At 40.0% G+C, this 18,664-nt stretch overlaps 1 protein-coding gene across 1 annotated transcript in view; it reads left to right on the top strand.

The window, feature by feature from the left end:
* Positions 1-17,369: 17,369 nt before the first annotated feature.
* Positions 17,370-18,664, top strand: part of FGD2 (FYVE, RhoGEF and PH domain containing 2) — a 48,203-nt gene continuing 46,908 nt past the window's right edge. Inside the window, exon 1 of the mRNA XM_069073585.1 lies at positions 17,370-17,590. Within this exon, the coding sequence (XP_068929686.1) occupies positions 17,526-17,590 (65 nt within the window). The 5' untranslated portion in view covers positions 17,370-17,525. The remainder of the gene's footprint in view (positions 17,591-18,664) is intronic.

Here is an 18,664-nt window from a genome sequence, read left to right on the forward strand (position 1 = left end):
ATCCGATATCAGATGCTTGACACACTAGCCATGTGACTTTGGACAAGTCACTTAACTCCAACTGCCCTCCAAAAAGCAAAAAAAAAAAAAAAAGATAGCTGTTTTCTTAAGCTAGCAAATGTATGTGCTTTTGTTAAAATGTATGTGCTTTTGCTTCAAGGCAATGAAGATGTTACCACTAAGAGGGTTAGGGTTGCTCTGGAGACCCCAAAATACCAACACACAGGGTCCTGCCGAATGAATTAGACTACGAGTCAGCCAAAGAAAAGTAAAATTTATCAAAAGTTCACTTGCATTAGACGCAGAGTAAGTCTGTGCTAGGTCATTCTATGGCGCTCTCACAGTGAGATTGATGGGGTACCTGGGGTCTAGATCAATTTCCAACTTGTAAAACCAGTCTGTTTAGTTGTAACTGCAATTTGTCCTTTCCCATCCTTGAGCTCTGCCCCTTCCCCCTATCCCACACTCTGCCTAGGCAACACCCTGTGACCCCTTTGTTCTTACTTAATCTCTTCATTTCTTCTCCAGCCTGGCCCACACCCGACTTTTGTCTCCTTCAGCCGGCCCAAATCTTATCTAAACTATCTATTCACACCATGGTCAGCTCTGACCTTGGTCTATGCACTGAGGCCCCTCCCATCCATTCAGCCCTGACAATGGCAGCCCTACCCTTTAAAAGTAAAAGCATGTACCCCTCTCACTTGCAGGTCCCCTAAAGGACTCTTGCCTGCTTCTCATAGAAGCATAACAATAAATTTCTACAACTCTCACTCCAATTAAGCCTGAGACCTTGAATTCTTTCCAGAGCTATTGCAGGTTTTCTGGTCTTAGATAAGATCAGAATTCCTGCTGAACCTATTGGGATTCCGTCCCTCATCAAGATGGGGTCTCATATACTGAAGGTTGTGGGAGGAATATAGGGGTGGTCTAGAGAAGGAGTTGGGGGAGGGTCTTCAGGAGGAGTTAATGAGGTCAATGAGGAGTTAATGAGGTCAATGAGTGATTAAGAGTGGGAAGTAGCTGGAGGCTACAGACAATGGTGGGCTAGGCAGTTAGCAACTTAGGCTAGAGATCTGGGCCCAGCCACAATGTAAGGCTTATTGCCTCATGCAAATGCCTCATCAAATGAGACAATTTAATCAAGAGTCCAAGGGAAGTTCCCAGAGCCTGTACCTCAAGGACTCAAGGAAAGCTCTAGAGGGCTCCCAGAGCCCATACCTAATCAGCAATATTGAGGTGGGCCAGTCAATGGAAAAGAGATAGCATGGAATAGTGAGTAGGGATCTCAACTTGGTCTTAGGAAAACATGAGTTCAAATCCTAAAACATGTTATTAACTGTGTCCAGGGGCAAGTCACTTAACATTTAATTAATTAATAAATAATAATTAACACTTAACATTTCTATGTCTGGTTTCCTCATGTGTAAAATGATGGGTTTTGGGCAGCTAGGTGGTGCAGTGAATAGAGCACTGGACCTGGAGTCAGGAGGACCTGAGTTCAAATTTGGCCTCAGACACTTAACATAACAATTACTAGCCATGTGACCTCAGGCAAGTTACTTAACCCCAATTGCCCTGCCCTCCAAAAAGCAAAAAAAAATAAAAGATGGGTTTGGACTAGATGACCTCTAAGGTTCCTTTCACTTCTAAATCTTGTGTTTGGGAGCTTCTCAGAAGGGAGCAATATTTTTGCTAGAACTGTTTCGGTCTAGTGGTTTTAAGAACCCTGAAATGACAGTGATGAGGTATGGGCTCTGGGAGCCCCCTGAGCTCTCCTAGAGTCCTTGAGGTACAGGCTCTTTGAAACCCCCTAGGACTCTTGATTAAACCATCTCATTTGATGAGGTATTTGCATGAGGCAATAAGCCTTACATTGTGCCTAGTTACTAACTGCTAACTACTAAGCCTGATTACTAGCCTAGCCCTCCATTGTTCATCTACTTCCCACCCTTGAATCTATCAAATATCAATACACCCTTGAGCTAGCCTGGCCCACCATTGTCTGTAGCCTCCAGCTACTTCCCACCCTTAATCACTCATGGACTTCATTAACTCCTCCTGAAGACCCTCCCCCAACTCCTTCTTTAGACCACCCTTATATTCCTCCCACAACCTTCTGTATATAAGAACCATGTGCTGTGAGAGCGCCATAGAATGCCATAGAAGGGTTAGATCACCATAGAATAGTGAGAGCACCATAGAATGACCTAGCACAGACTTACTCTGTGTCTAATGCAAGCGAACTTTTAATAAATTTTACTTTTCTTTGGCTGAGAAGACTCGAGTGGAAGTGTTGGTATTTTGGGGTCTCCAGAGCAACCCTAACCCTCTTAGTGGGTAAACCCTCTTCAACAGGGCAAAGGGCTGGGATCTGCATCAAAAGAATTTGACCACTTAAGCCTTCTTTCAGTCAGAGACAAAGTTTATTGTGTCACCAATAGAAGTAGGTGAGATTTTAAGAATCTTCATATTTGGTAGAGATTGACTTTTTTTTTAATAGGGAAAAACATTGTGAGATTTGGATGGGATCAAGGAGTGGCCAATAGCCTGGGGTGGTTCAGAGGTAACAGACAATGAAGGGCTGGGCTGGGTCAGTGATAACTGGGAACTGAAGGTTGGGGCTGGGTCAGAGACAAAATGAAAGGGCAATTGAAAAGATTATTGAGTATCCTGGGGGGGCTGTGTGGGAAGGTTCTGGAGCTAGGTTGGGTTTTTGGGATCCAGTTCCCATACCCCATCAGACTGAGATTTTTGACTAGGGGCTTGGAACTGAAAAGAGCTAGTGATTAATTTTTTATCTTTCCAGGACAAAAGGATATATTTGCTGGGGTTTCTCTACACAAATGAGTCACAGCAGTGCTTAGGCATCTGAGTGACTGCACTGGCATTGAGGTGAACATCGGCCATTCCTGCAGTCTGATTTGAAAGGAAAACCTTTTCTCCAGAGGGACAGTGCCAAAGGAGTGACTAGGGAGCAAGCCATGTCTTCAAATGAAGAAGTGGCTCAGCCCTCATCAAAGAAGAGTGAGATACCTGCCTGCCCACTTATCAGTCCTATACAGCTACTACTGCTGTTACACATACATTGTCAGACAAGCATGTACTTAATTGTCTTTATTTGTCAAAAGAGAGGGTTCAATCTAGAAGATGGGCTACAGGTTCTGGGAAACCCCTTGCTCTGATTGAATCTTCCCATTTGATGAGGCATTTGCCTGAGGCCATAAACCTTTCATTATCCTAGGCCAAAATCTCTGTTACTCTTTTTTTGTTTGTTTGTTTTTTGGAAGGCAGTTGGGGTTAAGTGACTTGCCCAAGGTCATAGGGCTAGTAAGTGTTAAGTGGCTGAGGTCTGATTTGAACTCAGAACCTCTTGACTCCAGGGCCGGGCTCTATTCACTGTGCCACCTAGCTGCCCCTGAGCTTACAATCTAATAGGGGAAACAACACTAAAACATATATATAAAGCAAGGTATATATGGGAGAAAGTGTTGTGCCCAGAAAATAGGAGCAAGACCCAAGTAACAATTTAGAATTGAACCCTTTATTTGTGCCATGTTGGCTGATCAGACCACATGTCGGGCTGATGAGTCCTGTCCCAAATTGTACGGCTAAATTGTACAGGTAAAGCCTCAGCTTTTAAAGGGATGCCACACGGCCAATGGTTAGATATTATGTAAGCAGAACTTGCACAGGCCAAAATCAGTGATTGTTCAGTACACACCTTGAAATTCCCACCAGCGATGTATGACAACTAACATTTATAGACTGGACTCTTCTCAGCAATGCAGGGTTATAAGTCAACTCCAAAAGACTCATGATGGAGAGAGATGTCTACATTCAGAACAGAGTTTGAATGCAGATTGAAGCAAACTACCTGCTCTCTGTCTTTTTCTTGTTTGGTTTTGTTTCCTCTTTCCCATTATTCATTCCATCTGATACTGAAATGGACAAATACAATGGATGTGACAGCAAAGCCAATTATAATTTGATAGGAGTGTTTATTAACCAGCTGGTGACTGCCTCTCCAGTAGGGAAGGCAGCATTGAGTCTTCTGAAAGGTATACTTTTATAGAGCTAGGTGTTGCTAATCAACAAAATGTAGTTCCAAGGGGGTATAATGCCATTTCTAGTGAAGCCTTAAACAAAAACAAACCTGTATCTGGAGTAGGTTTACAGGTAAAAAGTTCCTTCACTATTGTGGCCTATTGTGATTTCCAGGGACTCTGGTAGGGGCCCCTTCTGGCAGGTTTAGGGGCTTTGGTGTATAATTTCTGATGGGCACTTCAATACAATCCTTTATAACCTGAATAATGTCTAATGTGAGAGTATTCGAAGATCCTATATTTTGAATGTATGCTGCCGTGAGGGGAGGAGGGGAGGGAGGGGGAGAAAATTAGAAACTCAAGGAATTGTAGATTTGAATCTTGTAAACTAAAAGTTAACAAACAAATTAAGACCAAAAAAAAAAAGATGAGGGAATAAATAAATAAGAAATAAATAAAATAATAAATAAATAAAAAAGAAATTCCACCAGCACTAAGTCTCCCTGATCTAGCAGCCTTCCTTCTCAGTGAAGGAGAGGTGATTGGGGAATGGGAAATAATGAGGCCAGGTACAACAAAAGAAGTAAAGAAAGCTACTAAAGCTTTGTTCTGGTGTCAGCTGGGTAGTGGTCTTTAAAACTGCCATTTCCTTCTCTGATCACACTTTCTTTTTCTTCCACTCTTGCTGAACTTGCTCTTCTCCCTCATCCTCCCTTAATCCCTCCTTGTTTCCCTAGTGTGTCACTTCAGTTCTGGCTTAATTTTCTTCCTTCATAATCTTGACTCTAGAATTAACCAGTTCAAAAAAACCCACCGTTCTTGAGTCGTCTCTGTCTTTCACAAGACTGAAAGGCCTCTAGGTGGCGCTATGGCTAGATAATTGAACCTTGTCTGGGAAGACCTGAATTTAAATATGACCTTACTAGATGTTCAACTCTAGACAAGTGGCTTAATCTCAGCCTTAGTTTCCTCATCTGTAAAATGGGGGTGACGATAGCACCTACCTGTCAGGGTTGTTGTGAGGATAAAATCTCAGATGGTATTGTAAAGCAAACCTTAAAAGCACTATAGAAATGCTTGCTATTATTATTATTAATATTATTATGACTCGTGTGCTGCCAGTCCATAACACTGGGTTATCCCTACTGGCTACATACTCAGATCCAATTCTAGCCCTGGTGAATGAAGCAAAGGCTGTGTGGTGGAAGCACCAGCATATCTGCTTTTTGCTTCGACTGGGGCCTCACGATTCTTCTGACCCTGAAGCTGTTGTCCATTCTCTCTCTGTCTCTCCCTCTCTTTCTTCACTACTGAACTCCTAGAAAGAATAGATTGCATTTGTCTTTTCCTTACTACACATTTACTCCTTACTCTACTGAAACCACTCTGTCAAAGGTCATCAACAACCTCAATTGAGAAATCTAATGGTCTTTGCTCTAGTTTCATTCCCCTAGAGACAACTAGGTGGAACAGTGGATAGAGCCAGGAAGACCTGAATTCAAATCTAGCTTCAGACACTTACTAGCTGTGTAACCTGGACAAGTTGCTTCATCTTGTAACATGATCTGGAGAAGGAAATAGCAAACCAGTAGCTTTGCCAATAAAACCTCAAGTTGGGGTCATGAAGAATTAGACACGACTGAATAACAACAACATCCACCTAGACCCTTCTGCAGCATTCACTGCTGGTGATCACCTAGCTTCATAGACATAGAACTGGAAGGGTCAGTGGAAGCCATTTAGTGCAGTCCTTTCATTTTACATATGAGGAAACTGAGGCCCAAGGAGCTTGTGCCTTGCCCAAGGTCATATAAGCATCAGAGCTAGAACTTGAACTTAGGTCCTCTGACCCCAAAGCCACTGTTCTTTCCACTATATTACATTGCAGAACTTCATTCTCTGTCCCCTTACCAGAAACCCTTCCCTTGTCTTCAATGACACTACTCACTACTGCTTCTCCCCATACCTATCTCCTTCCAGGTCCCCTTCACTAGTTCATCTTCTTCCTTCTGTCCCCTATGATTGGATATCCCCTAGGCTTATCTCTTGGATTCTCTTTTCTCCTATTTCTATATACTCTTTCCCTAGGTAGGCACCTAGGTAGCTCAGTAGATAGAGAATGGGACCTAGAGTCAGGATAGACACAAGTTCAAAACCAGCCTCGGATGTTTACTTGTGTGCATGTGGGCAAGCCACCAAACCTTATTTGCCTCAGTTTCCTCATCTGTAAAGTGAACATAATAAAAATAACAGTACCTATCTCCCAGGTTAATATTTGTAAGGTGCTCTACAAACCTTAATATGCTAGCTATTATTGTTGTTCCCATTGTTATATTCATTGGTTTGATTTATGCCGCCCTTGGGCTTTCTCAGTCACCAATGGAGTGAAGTAGCCCTTTGAGCTGGCTGTCATGCTTTTTAGCATATTTTCATCAGTGTTGTAGGGCACCTTCAATGAGGATGAAAACGTCATAAAGTTTAGCTAATGCACTGACAGTAAATTATTTAACTCAAGAAGACTATGAGCCAAGACTAAAGTAAAGGGAGAATTAGCACATGATTTTTTTTGTTTGCAGTTGATTGTGAGTTCAATGCAGCCGTTGAGGCTGATATGCAACAAAATATATATTGATTCTCTGCTGCTTGTGCTCATTTTGACCTAACAATTAACAGAGGTGTCACCAAGCAGCAATTAGTTACAGCAAATGGATAAATTTTGAATGCTGTATATAATAAGTTCACTTACCTTGGCAATATATATATAGATAATGAAACTGATGCATGCATTGCCACAGCTAGCTCAGCGTTGGGGAAGCTTTGAAGAAAAGTGAGAAAGATATTACAGGATGTCCCTAAAGTCTGGACACATAGGAAATCTCACTATGCATATTTTCAAGAAATGAAAAATGAAATTTTCTGCAACATTTTATTTAATTAGCATAAATGGGATTTCATAGGAAGGCAGGAGACATAGGAAATCTCATTTATAATTAAATTAAATTAGTCTCATTAATATGGAAAATAGTCCCCAATAGCTAATAAAAGCTTTTATTCCATATGAAATTATCATGGCTAAAATTTATGCTAATTAAATAAAATGTTGTTGAAAATTTAATTCCTTTAATTTCTTGAAAATATGCATAGTTAATGAGATTTCCTATGTGTCCAGACTTTAGGGACATCCTATAGCCTACCTGCCAAAATGAGAATCTACAAAGCTGTTGTGCTGACGTCATTGTTGTGTGCCAGTGAAACCTGGATAGTATACCAGAGTCATACCAGGAAACCGAATCATTTCCATTTGAATTGTCTTAGGAAGATTCTACTATATGACAGATAAGGTACCAGACTCTGAGGTCCTTTCTGGAGCTGAGCTGTCAAGCACTCAAACTCTACTGCAGAGTGTGCTACTCTGATTGTTTGAATGCCAAAGATATATTTGCCTAAAAGACTATTTTATAAAGAACTAACACAAAGCAAGAGCTCACATGAAGGTCAGGACGCTCTCAAGGTCTCTCCAGACAACTTTGGAATCAGTTGTGAGACATGGGAGACACTGGCACAGGACTGCCCAGAATGGTGTGCCTGCATCAAAGAAGGTGCTGTGCTCTATGGGCAAAGCAGAATTGTAGTAGCTCCAAAGAAATATGCAACACACAAATTTAGAGACATCTCCACTGTAAATGTTTATGTGGGCTATTTGTATCCAACCTGTGGTAGAATTTTCCAAGCTTGTATTGGTCTAATCAGCCCCAGTTGGACACACTGTGCCTTGACCCCAACATAAGGATGTCATTTTGGTCTTTGAGAATGAAAGACAACAACCAACCATATCTAGCTCTAATCTTTCCTCTGAAATCCATTAGCTAGACTCCAACTGCCTCCCAGACATCTCCACCTGAATGTCCTACTTATCAGCACTTCAGACTCAACATAAGCAAAACTGAAATACATCCTCTTCCCTAAACCTATTTCTCCTCCAAAATTCCCTATTTTGACTCATAGCTACACCTTCCATTGCCCAGGTTTGTGATCTCAGAACCATCTTGCACTCTTCCCCCTCCCTCACATCTCCATTCCCAGTGGGTTGCCAAGACTTGGTTCTCCCTCCATACCTTTCTCAACCATCTCCTTCTTTATGCTTATAGGGACCCCCACTTTAATTCAGGTCTTTATCACCTTTCTTCTTTACTCTTGTAATAGCCTCCCTGTTTCCAGTCTGATCCTTCTATAGTCCATCCTTCACATTGCTGACGAAAAAAAATCTTTCTCAATTTGAGTATGTCACTCATTAACTCACTCTCTATTGTCTCTAGGATAAAATACAAACTCCTTAGCCTTTCATTTTTTATTTTTAATTTAATTTTTTTTGGAGGGGGGAAGGCAAGGCAATTGGGGTTAAGTGATTTGGTCACACAGCTAGGAAGTGTCAAGTGTCCGAGGTCAGATTTTAACTCAGGTCCTCCTGACATCAGGGCCAGTGCTGCCCCTAGCCTTACATATAGATATACATATATTAACCTTACATTCTTCACAATCTAGCTATAATCTTTTTTTTATCCTTATTCATGTTAATTCCCTTCATGTTCTCTACACTCTTGCATTCACATTGGTTATTGCCCATGCCTGGAATTCACTCCCTCTTCTTCTGCGACTTTAAGAGTCTTGTTTTTCACATAGTGGTGACTTATTCCCATAATCCTCCCTCTTCAGGAGGCTGGTGGATCATTTAAGCTTGGAAGTTCTGAGATGATGTGAAGCTAATCTGTTTGAGAGTCTACACTGTCTGGCATCAAAAGGATGAGCCCTTGGGAAACGGGTGTAATCCAACTGACCAAAGGAGGAGCAAACCAGCCCAGGTTGGAAAGGGAACAGTCAAACTCCCTTTGTCAATCAGTAATGGAATCCAGCAATGAGAGGCCACTGAGCTTCCATCCTTAAACAAAACAAAAATCTGAATACTTTTTCTTCAAAGCTTAACCAGGTTGCCACCTCCTCCCAGAAGCCTTCATTGATCTTCCCAGGATTTTCTTCTTTCTCAAATATTCCTTTTGCATTTTGTCTGGATGTTTCCTTGGCTCCTACCACATTCCACTTTAACTCATAATTATTTACAGACCTGCATCCCCACCTGCACCCCTTAATGAAATATAAGCCCTTTGAGAGAGGGACAACTTTGTTTTTGTCTTTGCTTATATGAAGTACTTAGCATACATAGCATATGAACATAGTAAGTGCTCATAAATATTTGTTGGATTAAATTGAAGATGATATGACTGAGCTGTTCCCAAAGCAACTGAGTATGTATCCTGAGAATTCAATACAGATGTCCCTCAGGCAGATGGAATTACTGGCTTCCCCCAAGTAGTTTGGAGTAAGAGAATGGAGGAAGATATTCAAAGGCCTATAAACTTTGGAAGTATTCTTGAAAATGCAGCAAAGATGGGTCCTCTAGAGAAAAGTTAAGGAGTCTTCAATCCAAGGGCATAAAATGGGCTTACTCAACTTACTTATAAGTTGTGATTCTCCAGAAATAGCCAGTAAAAATTTAAGGAGTCAGTGATGGACTAGGATGTGAATAGAATTATTCCTTTGTAGACCTAAGGTTTATTCTAAATGATGACATCACATTTGGTGATGAAAAGCAACTGGGTGTAGTGGAGAGCACGTTGGGTTTGGGGTTAGGAAGAGCTGGGTTTAAATTTAGTTACAGGTCCTTTCTAGCTGTGTGGTCCTGAACAAGCACTTACCATCACTGAGCCTCAGTTTCCTCATCTATGGGATGGGGCTACTATAATAAATATTATAAAATGAAAGATGTATCCTTAGAGATGGACATAGCAACATATAGACCTAACTATTTCCCATCTGTAGGTATGACTCCTAAGATCACAGATTTGAAATTCGAAGGAACTATAGAAGCAAAATTGTATACTCTGTTTTGGGTGAAAGGCTGCCAAAATCAATTTATGAATTCATTCATTCTAATTACAAGCATCTCTGCTTAGAGAAATCCAAAAAAGGAAAGAAATCTATTCTGTCTTTAAAAATTGCTTTCTTTCCCACAAGCCATTTTCACTCACAACTTATAATATTATTCACCAAGACAAAATTCCACAATAAGACACAACAAAATATAAATATAAAACCCAGGCTAAAACTCAGTTAACAGTTTTAATTCTTCAGATAGTACTTAAATTTTGTCATACCCTAAAGAATCATTTCCCTAAGAACATTCAAACCCTCTTTGATGGACTGCTCTATTCAAGGGTTTTTCAGTGAGGTCAATGGGTAACTTAAGAGATAATTCTATGACCTGAGTTAACTAAGGATTTTCTTCTTTCTCTTAGTCTGGTCATTACCCCTATCACTTCAGTGAGGAGTCCTCTCTGGGATGATTAGAACTTTTTCTTGGTAACTGGTTAGGCCTTGGATAAAAATGATTAAAAGATTTCAGTGCAGAGCATTGTTTGGAAATTGATAGTTAAAGAAAACTGACATTGTGTAGGTTGCCTTGGGGACAGCTAGATGCCACAGTGGATAGAATACTAGGATAGGACCTGGAGTCAGGAAGACTTGAGTTAAAATCTAGTCTCAGACACTAGCTGTGTGACCCTGGGCAAGTCACTTAACCCTGTTTGCCTCAGTTTCTTCATCTGTAAAATGAGATGGAGAACGAAATGGCAAACCACTCTAGTATCTTTGCCAAGAAAATCCAGAATAGCTTCGTGAAGAGTCAGACTTGACTAAAAAGCAACTGAACAAGAAAATAGGTTATCTTTACTTAACTGTTTTTCCTTTGTTATAATAGAGAGGTCAGTGCTAGGAGTACTGTGATTAATACTTAGAAATAACTGTTGTAAAAACAAAAATCATTAATAAAATACATGTACTTTAAAAAAAAAGAAGACTAAGAATATGAAAAAATGATCTAACCCACATCGATTAGAGAAATGCAAATTAAAACAACTCTGAGGTACCATGAGACACTTATCAGATTGACTAATATGACAAAAAAAAGGAAAATAATAAATGTTGGAGAAAATGTGGGAAAATTGAAACACTAATGCTTTGTTAGTGGAATTGTGAACTGATATAACATTCTGCAGAGCAATTTGGAGCTATACCCAAATGGCTATAAAATTGTGCATACCCTTTAATCCAGCAATAGCACTAGTAGGTCTATATCCCAAAGACATCATAAAAACAGGAAAAGGACCCACATGTACAAAAATATTTATGGCAGCTCTTTTTGTGGTAGCAAAGAATTGGAAATTGAGGGGAGGCTCTCAATTGAGCATCCAATTGGGGAATGACTGAACAAATTGTGGTATATGAATGTAATGGAATACTACTGTTCTGTAAGAAATGATGAGCAGGCAGATTTCAGAAAAACCTGGAAAGACTTACATGAACTGATACTAAGTGAAATAAACAGAACCAGGAGAACATTATACACAGAAACAGCAACATTGTACTCTCACTAACCATGAAGGACTTAGCTCTTCTAAGCCATACAATGATCCAAGACAATTCCAAAAGACTCATGATGGAAAATTCTATCCACATCCAGAGAAAGAACTATGGAATCTGAATGCAGATTGAAACATACTATTTTCTCTTTTTTGTTTGTTTTTTCCTTCCTCATAGTTTTCTCCTTTTGCTTTGATTCTTCTTTCACAACATGACTAATGTGGAAAGATGCTTACTATGATTGTATATCTATAGCCTATATCAGATTACATGCCTTCTTGGTGACTGGAGAGGAAGGAGGGGGAAACATTTCGAACTCAATCTTATAAAAGTCAATGCTGAAAACTAAACATAAATAAATAAAATAAAAAATAATTTTAAAAAAGAAGACAAAGCTGGATTTCTCACTGAGATTGATCATGGACTTTATAGTGAAGTACTGTCCTAAAAATATTTTGTAATAAGTAGCGGGACCAAGGAGGGCTCCGTTTGCTTCTATAGGACCTTAGTAGGTATTTAGTCCAACCCTTTCACTTTATAGTTGAGCAAACTATAAAGTTCAGAGGGTTAAGTGATGCAGGCAATTAAATAGCCAAGTCAGAATTCGAACTGAAGTTCTCCAGCTCAGAGTTCAGAACTCTTTCCACTTTACATGTTGCTGTTGGGAGCATCACTTGTAGGATGAGACTGATCATGAAAGACATGTCAGGAGAAATTTTACAGAAAACAAGTTTCTTTACATGAATTCCTTTTCTTTTTTCTTCTCTTTTTCTTTTTCTTCTTCTTCTTTGAAATGAAACTAGGTCTCCCTATCTTTTCCTGTCTAGAAATACAACAGCCACTCAAGGGCTCTATCCCAGAATATGTTCATATGGGATCAGACAGAGCCATTGTTAAAATTTCAGTGTCAGCATTTAAACCTTAAAAACCAGCAAATATACAAATCTGGTCTTAATTTATTGTTTTGTTGATCTTATAGGCTTAAAAAAGTGATGGAGAAGAATGTTAATAATGTAGATTAAACTTAAAAGTGTGTCTCACATAGTTAAAATAAAGGGCTAGAAGGGGTGGCTATGTGGTGCAGTGAGTAGAGTGCCACCCCCGAGTCAGGAGGACCCAAGTTTGATTCTGGCCTCAGACACTTAACACCCACGCAAAAAAACTAGCCATGCAACCTTGGGCAAGTTACTTAACCCCAATTGCCCTCCAAAAGGCCAAAAAAAAAAAGGGGGGGGCTAGAGTAGAATCTAATATGCTTCAGCTGAATTAAAAAAGGCAGGGGTCATAATCATGATCTCAGACAAAGAAAAAGCAAAAATAGATCTAATTAAAAGACATAATCAGGGAAACTACATTTTGCTAAAAGGTACCATTGATGATGGGAGCCATCTCCAGTCATCCTGATCTATATCTTGCCATTAGACTCAGATGGTTCCGGAGGAGAAAGTGAGATTGGTGACTTTGCACAGCCCTCCCCCACTCAAATGCAATTGACTTGCAAGTCGTGGCATCACCTTTCTTTCTTCCAGAATGAAGGACAAACAACCACCACCATAGAACATGAAGTAATGTCAAAAATGTTTACAGCAAGTGTTTCTGATAAAGGCTAATTCCTCAAATATATAAAGAATTGAATTGATTTTATAAAAAGGAGAGTCATTTTCTAATTGATATCTGGTCAATGGATATAAACAGGAAGTTTTCAGAAGAGGAAATCATATAGTCATATAGAAATGCTCTAAATCACTAGTGATTAGAGAAATGCAAGTTAGAACAATTCTGAGGTATTACCTCATATCTATCAAAAATGATAAATAGTGGAGGGATGAGGTACACTAAAGCATTGCTGGTGAAACTGTGGTCCAACCATTCTGGAGAATTTGGACCTATGCCCAAAGTACGATAAAACTGTGTCTACTTTTTGATCTGCAATACTACTACTAGGTCTGTACCCCAAAGAGATCAAAGAGGAAGGAAAAGGTCATATATATTTATATACATATATGTACATATACATATGCACACATACACATATGTGTACGTGTATTATGTATATACATATATGCAAACAAATATATACAGACACAAAATATTTATAGCAGCTCTTTTTGTAGTGGCAAAGAATTGGAAATGGAGGGGATGTCCATCAAGTAGGGGATGGCTAAACAAGTTGTGGTATATGATTGTGCTATAAAAAATGATGAGCAGGTTAGTTTTCAGAAAAACATGGCAAGACTTATATGAACTGATGCTGAATGAAGTGAGAACCAGGAGATCATTGTGCACAGTAACTACAATGTTACAATGATGATCAACTGTAAAAGACTTGGCTACTCTGGTCAATACAGTGATCCAAGACAGTTCCAAAGGACTCATGATGAAAAGATACTATCCACCTACACCGAGAGAAACAATGAACTCTGAGTGCAAATCGAAGACTGCTTTTCTCCAAAAAAAGAAAAAAGTGTATCTTACATACATATTTCCATCCCTACTTCTACACTGGTTGTTAAGTATTTACCTGCATACCCCTAGCCTGATCCTACTACTGACTGGAGCAGAAGCTTTGGCCTGCTCTGTTTGCTATCAGAGCCAGATCACCCTTTCTTAGGTGATCTGGTAGCCTTCCAGGCTCAGGGACTCACCATATTGGTGCCGGACTTTATGTCTTCACCCACAGTTCTACTGCAGCTCAGAACTCCCCAGCTCAAGCAATTCCTCAGCCTTAGACCCCTAGGTAGTAGGGATTACAGGGATGTATTACCACACTCAGGCTTGACATGAATTCAAACCTTCTTTGATGTCTGATGATGGAGACAGAAGAAAAACAATAAAGTGATATTGGAATAAGTGTAGTGGGACTGTGAAATTTAAGAAAATCCAGGATAATGGAGAACAAATGGCCAAGTATAAACAACTTTTAGCTATTTCAAGAAAAACAAAATAAATGCAAAGATAAAAATGGAAATTAAATGGATTCCAGGTCTTAAAGATGATTTTCAAAATAAAAAAGTTGGAAAGAATCAACTATAACTCCTTGGGAATAATTTTTATTCATTTTTTATTTTTAAATTCAATTTTATTTTATTTTTAGTTTCTAATTCTCTTTTCCCTCCTCCCTCTCTCTTACCCATTGAGAAGGCATGCAAAACAAATTGGTAATTTTTTTAGAGAAGGAAGAAAATGAACCTCTTTCTAATAATAAAATCAACAATCCATACTTTTCCAAAGAAAATGTAAAAATAGGTACAAATTATGGGGAGGGGTGGAAGTCCACAAAGCCTCCAGAAGAAAAAGCTGAGAACAAGAAAGACGAAAGATTTGAAATGGCTTTGGTTATGACGGATGATGAAGAGAACGTCAGGAAATAATTCAATTACAACCAGGGGGTAAAGGAACAGAATCTGAATAAATAGAAGAAACAGCTAATGAAAAGGAAAGAATTATTGGAAGATGGCTTTGAAGTGAATGGTTCAGAGATACCATCCCAGCAAATGTATCTTTCTTTGCTTAGATCCTTCAGATACTAATTTCAAGAGAACAAAAGCTATGGGGGAAAACCTGGCAAAGGCTGGACCCAGATACATGGGACAAAGATACATGTTCCCTATGTTCCCTATGCCCTAAGATACATGAATCCCAGGGCCAACTCCTGTCCTTTCCCAAGATGACCCAACCCTCAGTGTTCTACTCTTTGGCTTTCAGCAAACTTTTTTTTCATCCTTTACTCCAGGTGAAAGGAAATATATTCTAGTTTGCCATACCTATGACCATAAAAATAAATAAAAAATAACATAAAGAGATTTGCACAAAGAAACTTTATTTAGTTCATAAGAGCATTTAAAATACTACAAAGTTGTTAAATGTTTATCAGAACACAGTCAAATTGTGAGACCCTTGGTTCTGTTTCTTGTCAACCATCAATTTTATTCTTGGTAGAATTTTTGAAAGAAATTCTCTTATATCTCTCTCAGCTGTCAGATTTCTTCTTGCTTTGGATTTGATGGAGAACAAAAGTGGAAATTCTGATTCACAGAAATAAGTTATAAGAAGCCAGAGTTTCTGAACCTGAGGTATATGTCAGCTATTTTTGGAATTTTTCAATAGGTCATTATAATTATTTCCTAAATATTCCCCATATCTCCTTAACAAGCTTCTAGTACCTCCTGAGAATCTACATACCCCAGGGTGGGAACAGGCACACACCAGGGTGGGAACACACATGCACTAGGTGGGAACACACATACCCTAGGGTGTGAATACATATATCCTATAGGGGCATGAATGTCCTTTCCCTAGCCTAATAGATGGTTTGCTATAATGAAGAAAGTTAGCTTGAACTTTTATTGCTTAGCAGAGACCATTCAGTAAGACAGTCATCATCACTTATGTCACTGAGAAAAAAGAAAACATTCCTTTCATATGTAATTTTCTTTGTGTATCTGTGTATTCCAATATTTTCAATATACTGTAGTAAGGTGTCAGAAGCAATGGGCTGAATCTTAAGGAAGAAAAGGATTCTAAGGGCAAAGGGAGAGCATTACAGTCATGAGGGACAGTCTATGCAAAGGGATGGACATGAGAGATGACATGTTTTGTATAGGGAATAGCTAATAGGCCATTCTTACTAGGGGAGAGCTAGGTGATGCAATGGATAGAGGGTCAGCCTTGGAGTCAGGAAGACTTGATTTCAAATCCAGCCTCAGATAGTTACTAGCTGTGTGACCCTAGGCAAGTCACTTAATCCCATTTGTCTCAGTTTCCTCATCTGTAATATGAGCTGGAGTAGGAAATGGCAAACCACTTCAGTATCTTTGCCAAAAAAAAACCCCAAATAGGGTCATGAAAAGTCATACACAACTGAAATGAAATGTACAATTGACCTACAGAGGAAGGCAATCAGGATGGTGAAGGTGAAGGGCCTTGAACCCATGCCATATAAGGATCAATTGAAAGAATGGGAGATGTCTAGCTTGGAGAACACATATCTCAAGGGGAAATGATGGCTGTTTTCAAGTATTTTGAAAGATTGTCATGGGGAGGAGGGATTGGATTTGTTCTATTTGGCCCTAGAGGACAGAAGTTATGAAGCAGTCATTTTAGACTTACTATCAAGGAGAAATTTCCTAATAATTTTTTGTTCTTATTTGTTTGCTCACAGTTGTATCTGATTCTTCATTAGCCCATTTGGGGTTTTCTGATCAAAGATACTGGAGTGGTTTGCCATTTCCTTCTCCAGCTCATTTTACAGATGAGGAAATTGAGGCAGACAGGTTTAGGTGGCTTGCGTAGGGTCACACAGCTAGTAAATGTCTGAGGCTGGATTTGAACTCTGGAAGATGAGTCTTTCTGACTCCAGGCACAGCTCTCTATGCACTATGGTGCCACGTAGCTACCCTCTTAATAATTAGACCCATCCAAAAATGGAATGGGGTGCTTCCAGAGATGGTGGAGTTCCTCCTCACTGGAGGTCTTCAAGGAGAGCCTGTAGGACCATTTGTCAGGTATTTTGTAGTGGAGATTCCTCTCGAATATGAATTGGACTAGATGGTCATTGAGGTCCTTTCCACTGAATTTTGTTAAGTATGGATGCTGGGCTAATGATCTACAATATCTGTCAGAGGCTGACTGGGAAATGGGAATATACGTGATCTATAGAGTTCCCTTTGCCTCTTCAAAAGCTGAGTGTGCAGATCCAAGGGCCAGTGGGTCACTCAGGGTGAGATTTTGTTCCTCTGTCAAGGAGGACATACATACAGTCCTGACCAGGCTCCTCCTACTCTGAACATCACTTCTGGGAGGGGGGCAGGGATTCTTCCTCTTTCCCCATTTCTGAAGGCAGGAATAGAACTACAGACTTTGCACCCCAGCAAGGATGGGCTCACTTCCTGATTGTCTCAGCCTGCAGTCAGGACAGTAGGGCTGTTGTTGGGTTTGTTGGCTAGAAACCCTCCCACCTTTATTTCTGCTGGGCAGACTATAGGGGAGAGGTGCCTGGTGCCCTACAGGATGGAAGGAGAAGGAGACAACTTGGTGAAGGTGTTTAACCTTCTGACTGTGATTGAAGACAGCAGGTATGATGGGAGACTAAGAAAGATCCTGGGGCTTATATGAAGAAACTGGGCTGGAGCCTGGCAATGGTGGGGGGAGGGCCACTGCTGTAAGGGATAGGCCCCCTGTTTAGTACCTTTGGAATGAATAGGATGGTTTTAGATTTAGATCTAGAAAGGATCTCAGAGGTCATTTAGTCTGTCCCTAGATGGATGAAGAAACTGAAGCTCAGAGAAAGGAAGAGACTTTGCCTGAGGTCCCATAGGTTAGTTTCAGAGGCAGGATTGGAACCTGGGTCCCCTGATTCCAGAACCAGGGTTTTTCCCACTAAATCATGTTGCCCCAGTCCTAGGTCCTTTCACTCTGTTCCTCTCATTCCTCAGGAACCTAAGCTACAAATCCATCCAAATTCCAAATGCCCCCCCCTCCCCCAAATGCCTACTAACTCCTGACTTTTTGCTCATTTCTTCCCCTGCTTGGTGTCTCACTCTGTCTCATGGTCCCCAGCAAACATGCCCCATCCTGTCCCAGTGCAGCATAGAGACCCAGAGATTCAGGAAAATGGACTCAGGGAATCATAGTAGTTATGCCAGAAAGAGTGTGTGTATGTCTGTGTGTGTGTGTGTGTGTGTTATGTTTAACCTGAATATATAATTGTATATATGTGATACAAAGGGGCAACTAAGTGGTGTAGTGGATAGAATACTGGACTTGGAATTAGGAAGACTCATTTTCACAAGTTCAAACACAACCTCAGACACTCACTAACTGTGTGACCCTGGGCAAGGGTCTGTTTGCCTCAGTTTCCTCATCTGTAAAATGATCTGGAGAAGGAAATGGCAAACCACTCCAGTATTTTTGCCAAGAAAATCCCAAAATAGGATCAAAGAGAGTTGGACACAACTGAAACATCTTAGCAAGAGCAACAATATATGATATATCTGATGGTGTATAAATATGTGGGGAGTTCTATGCTTGAATATATGTTCGTGTTTTATATATATATATATATATGCTCATGCATCTGGAAACTGCTTAAGTCAGAGAGTCTGGTCTGTGAAAAGTTGGTATGGGGTTGGATAACTCCCTTACTGAAC

Source organism: Petaurus breviceps, unplaced genomic scaffold (genome assembly GCF_028583685.1).
Source record: "Petaurus breviceps papuanus isolate PSGF00001 unplaced genomic scaffold, PetGlider_PUasm1.0 90865, whole genome shotgun sequence".
Classification (NCBI taxonomy): domain Eukaryota; kingdom Metazoa; phylum Chordata; class Mammalia; order Diprotodontia; family Petauridae; genus Petaurus; species Petaurus breviceps.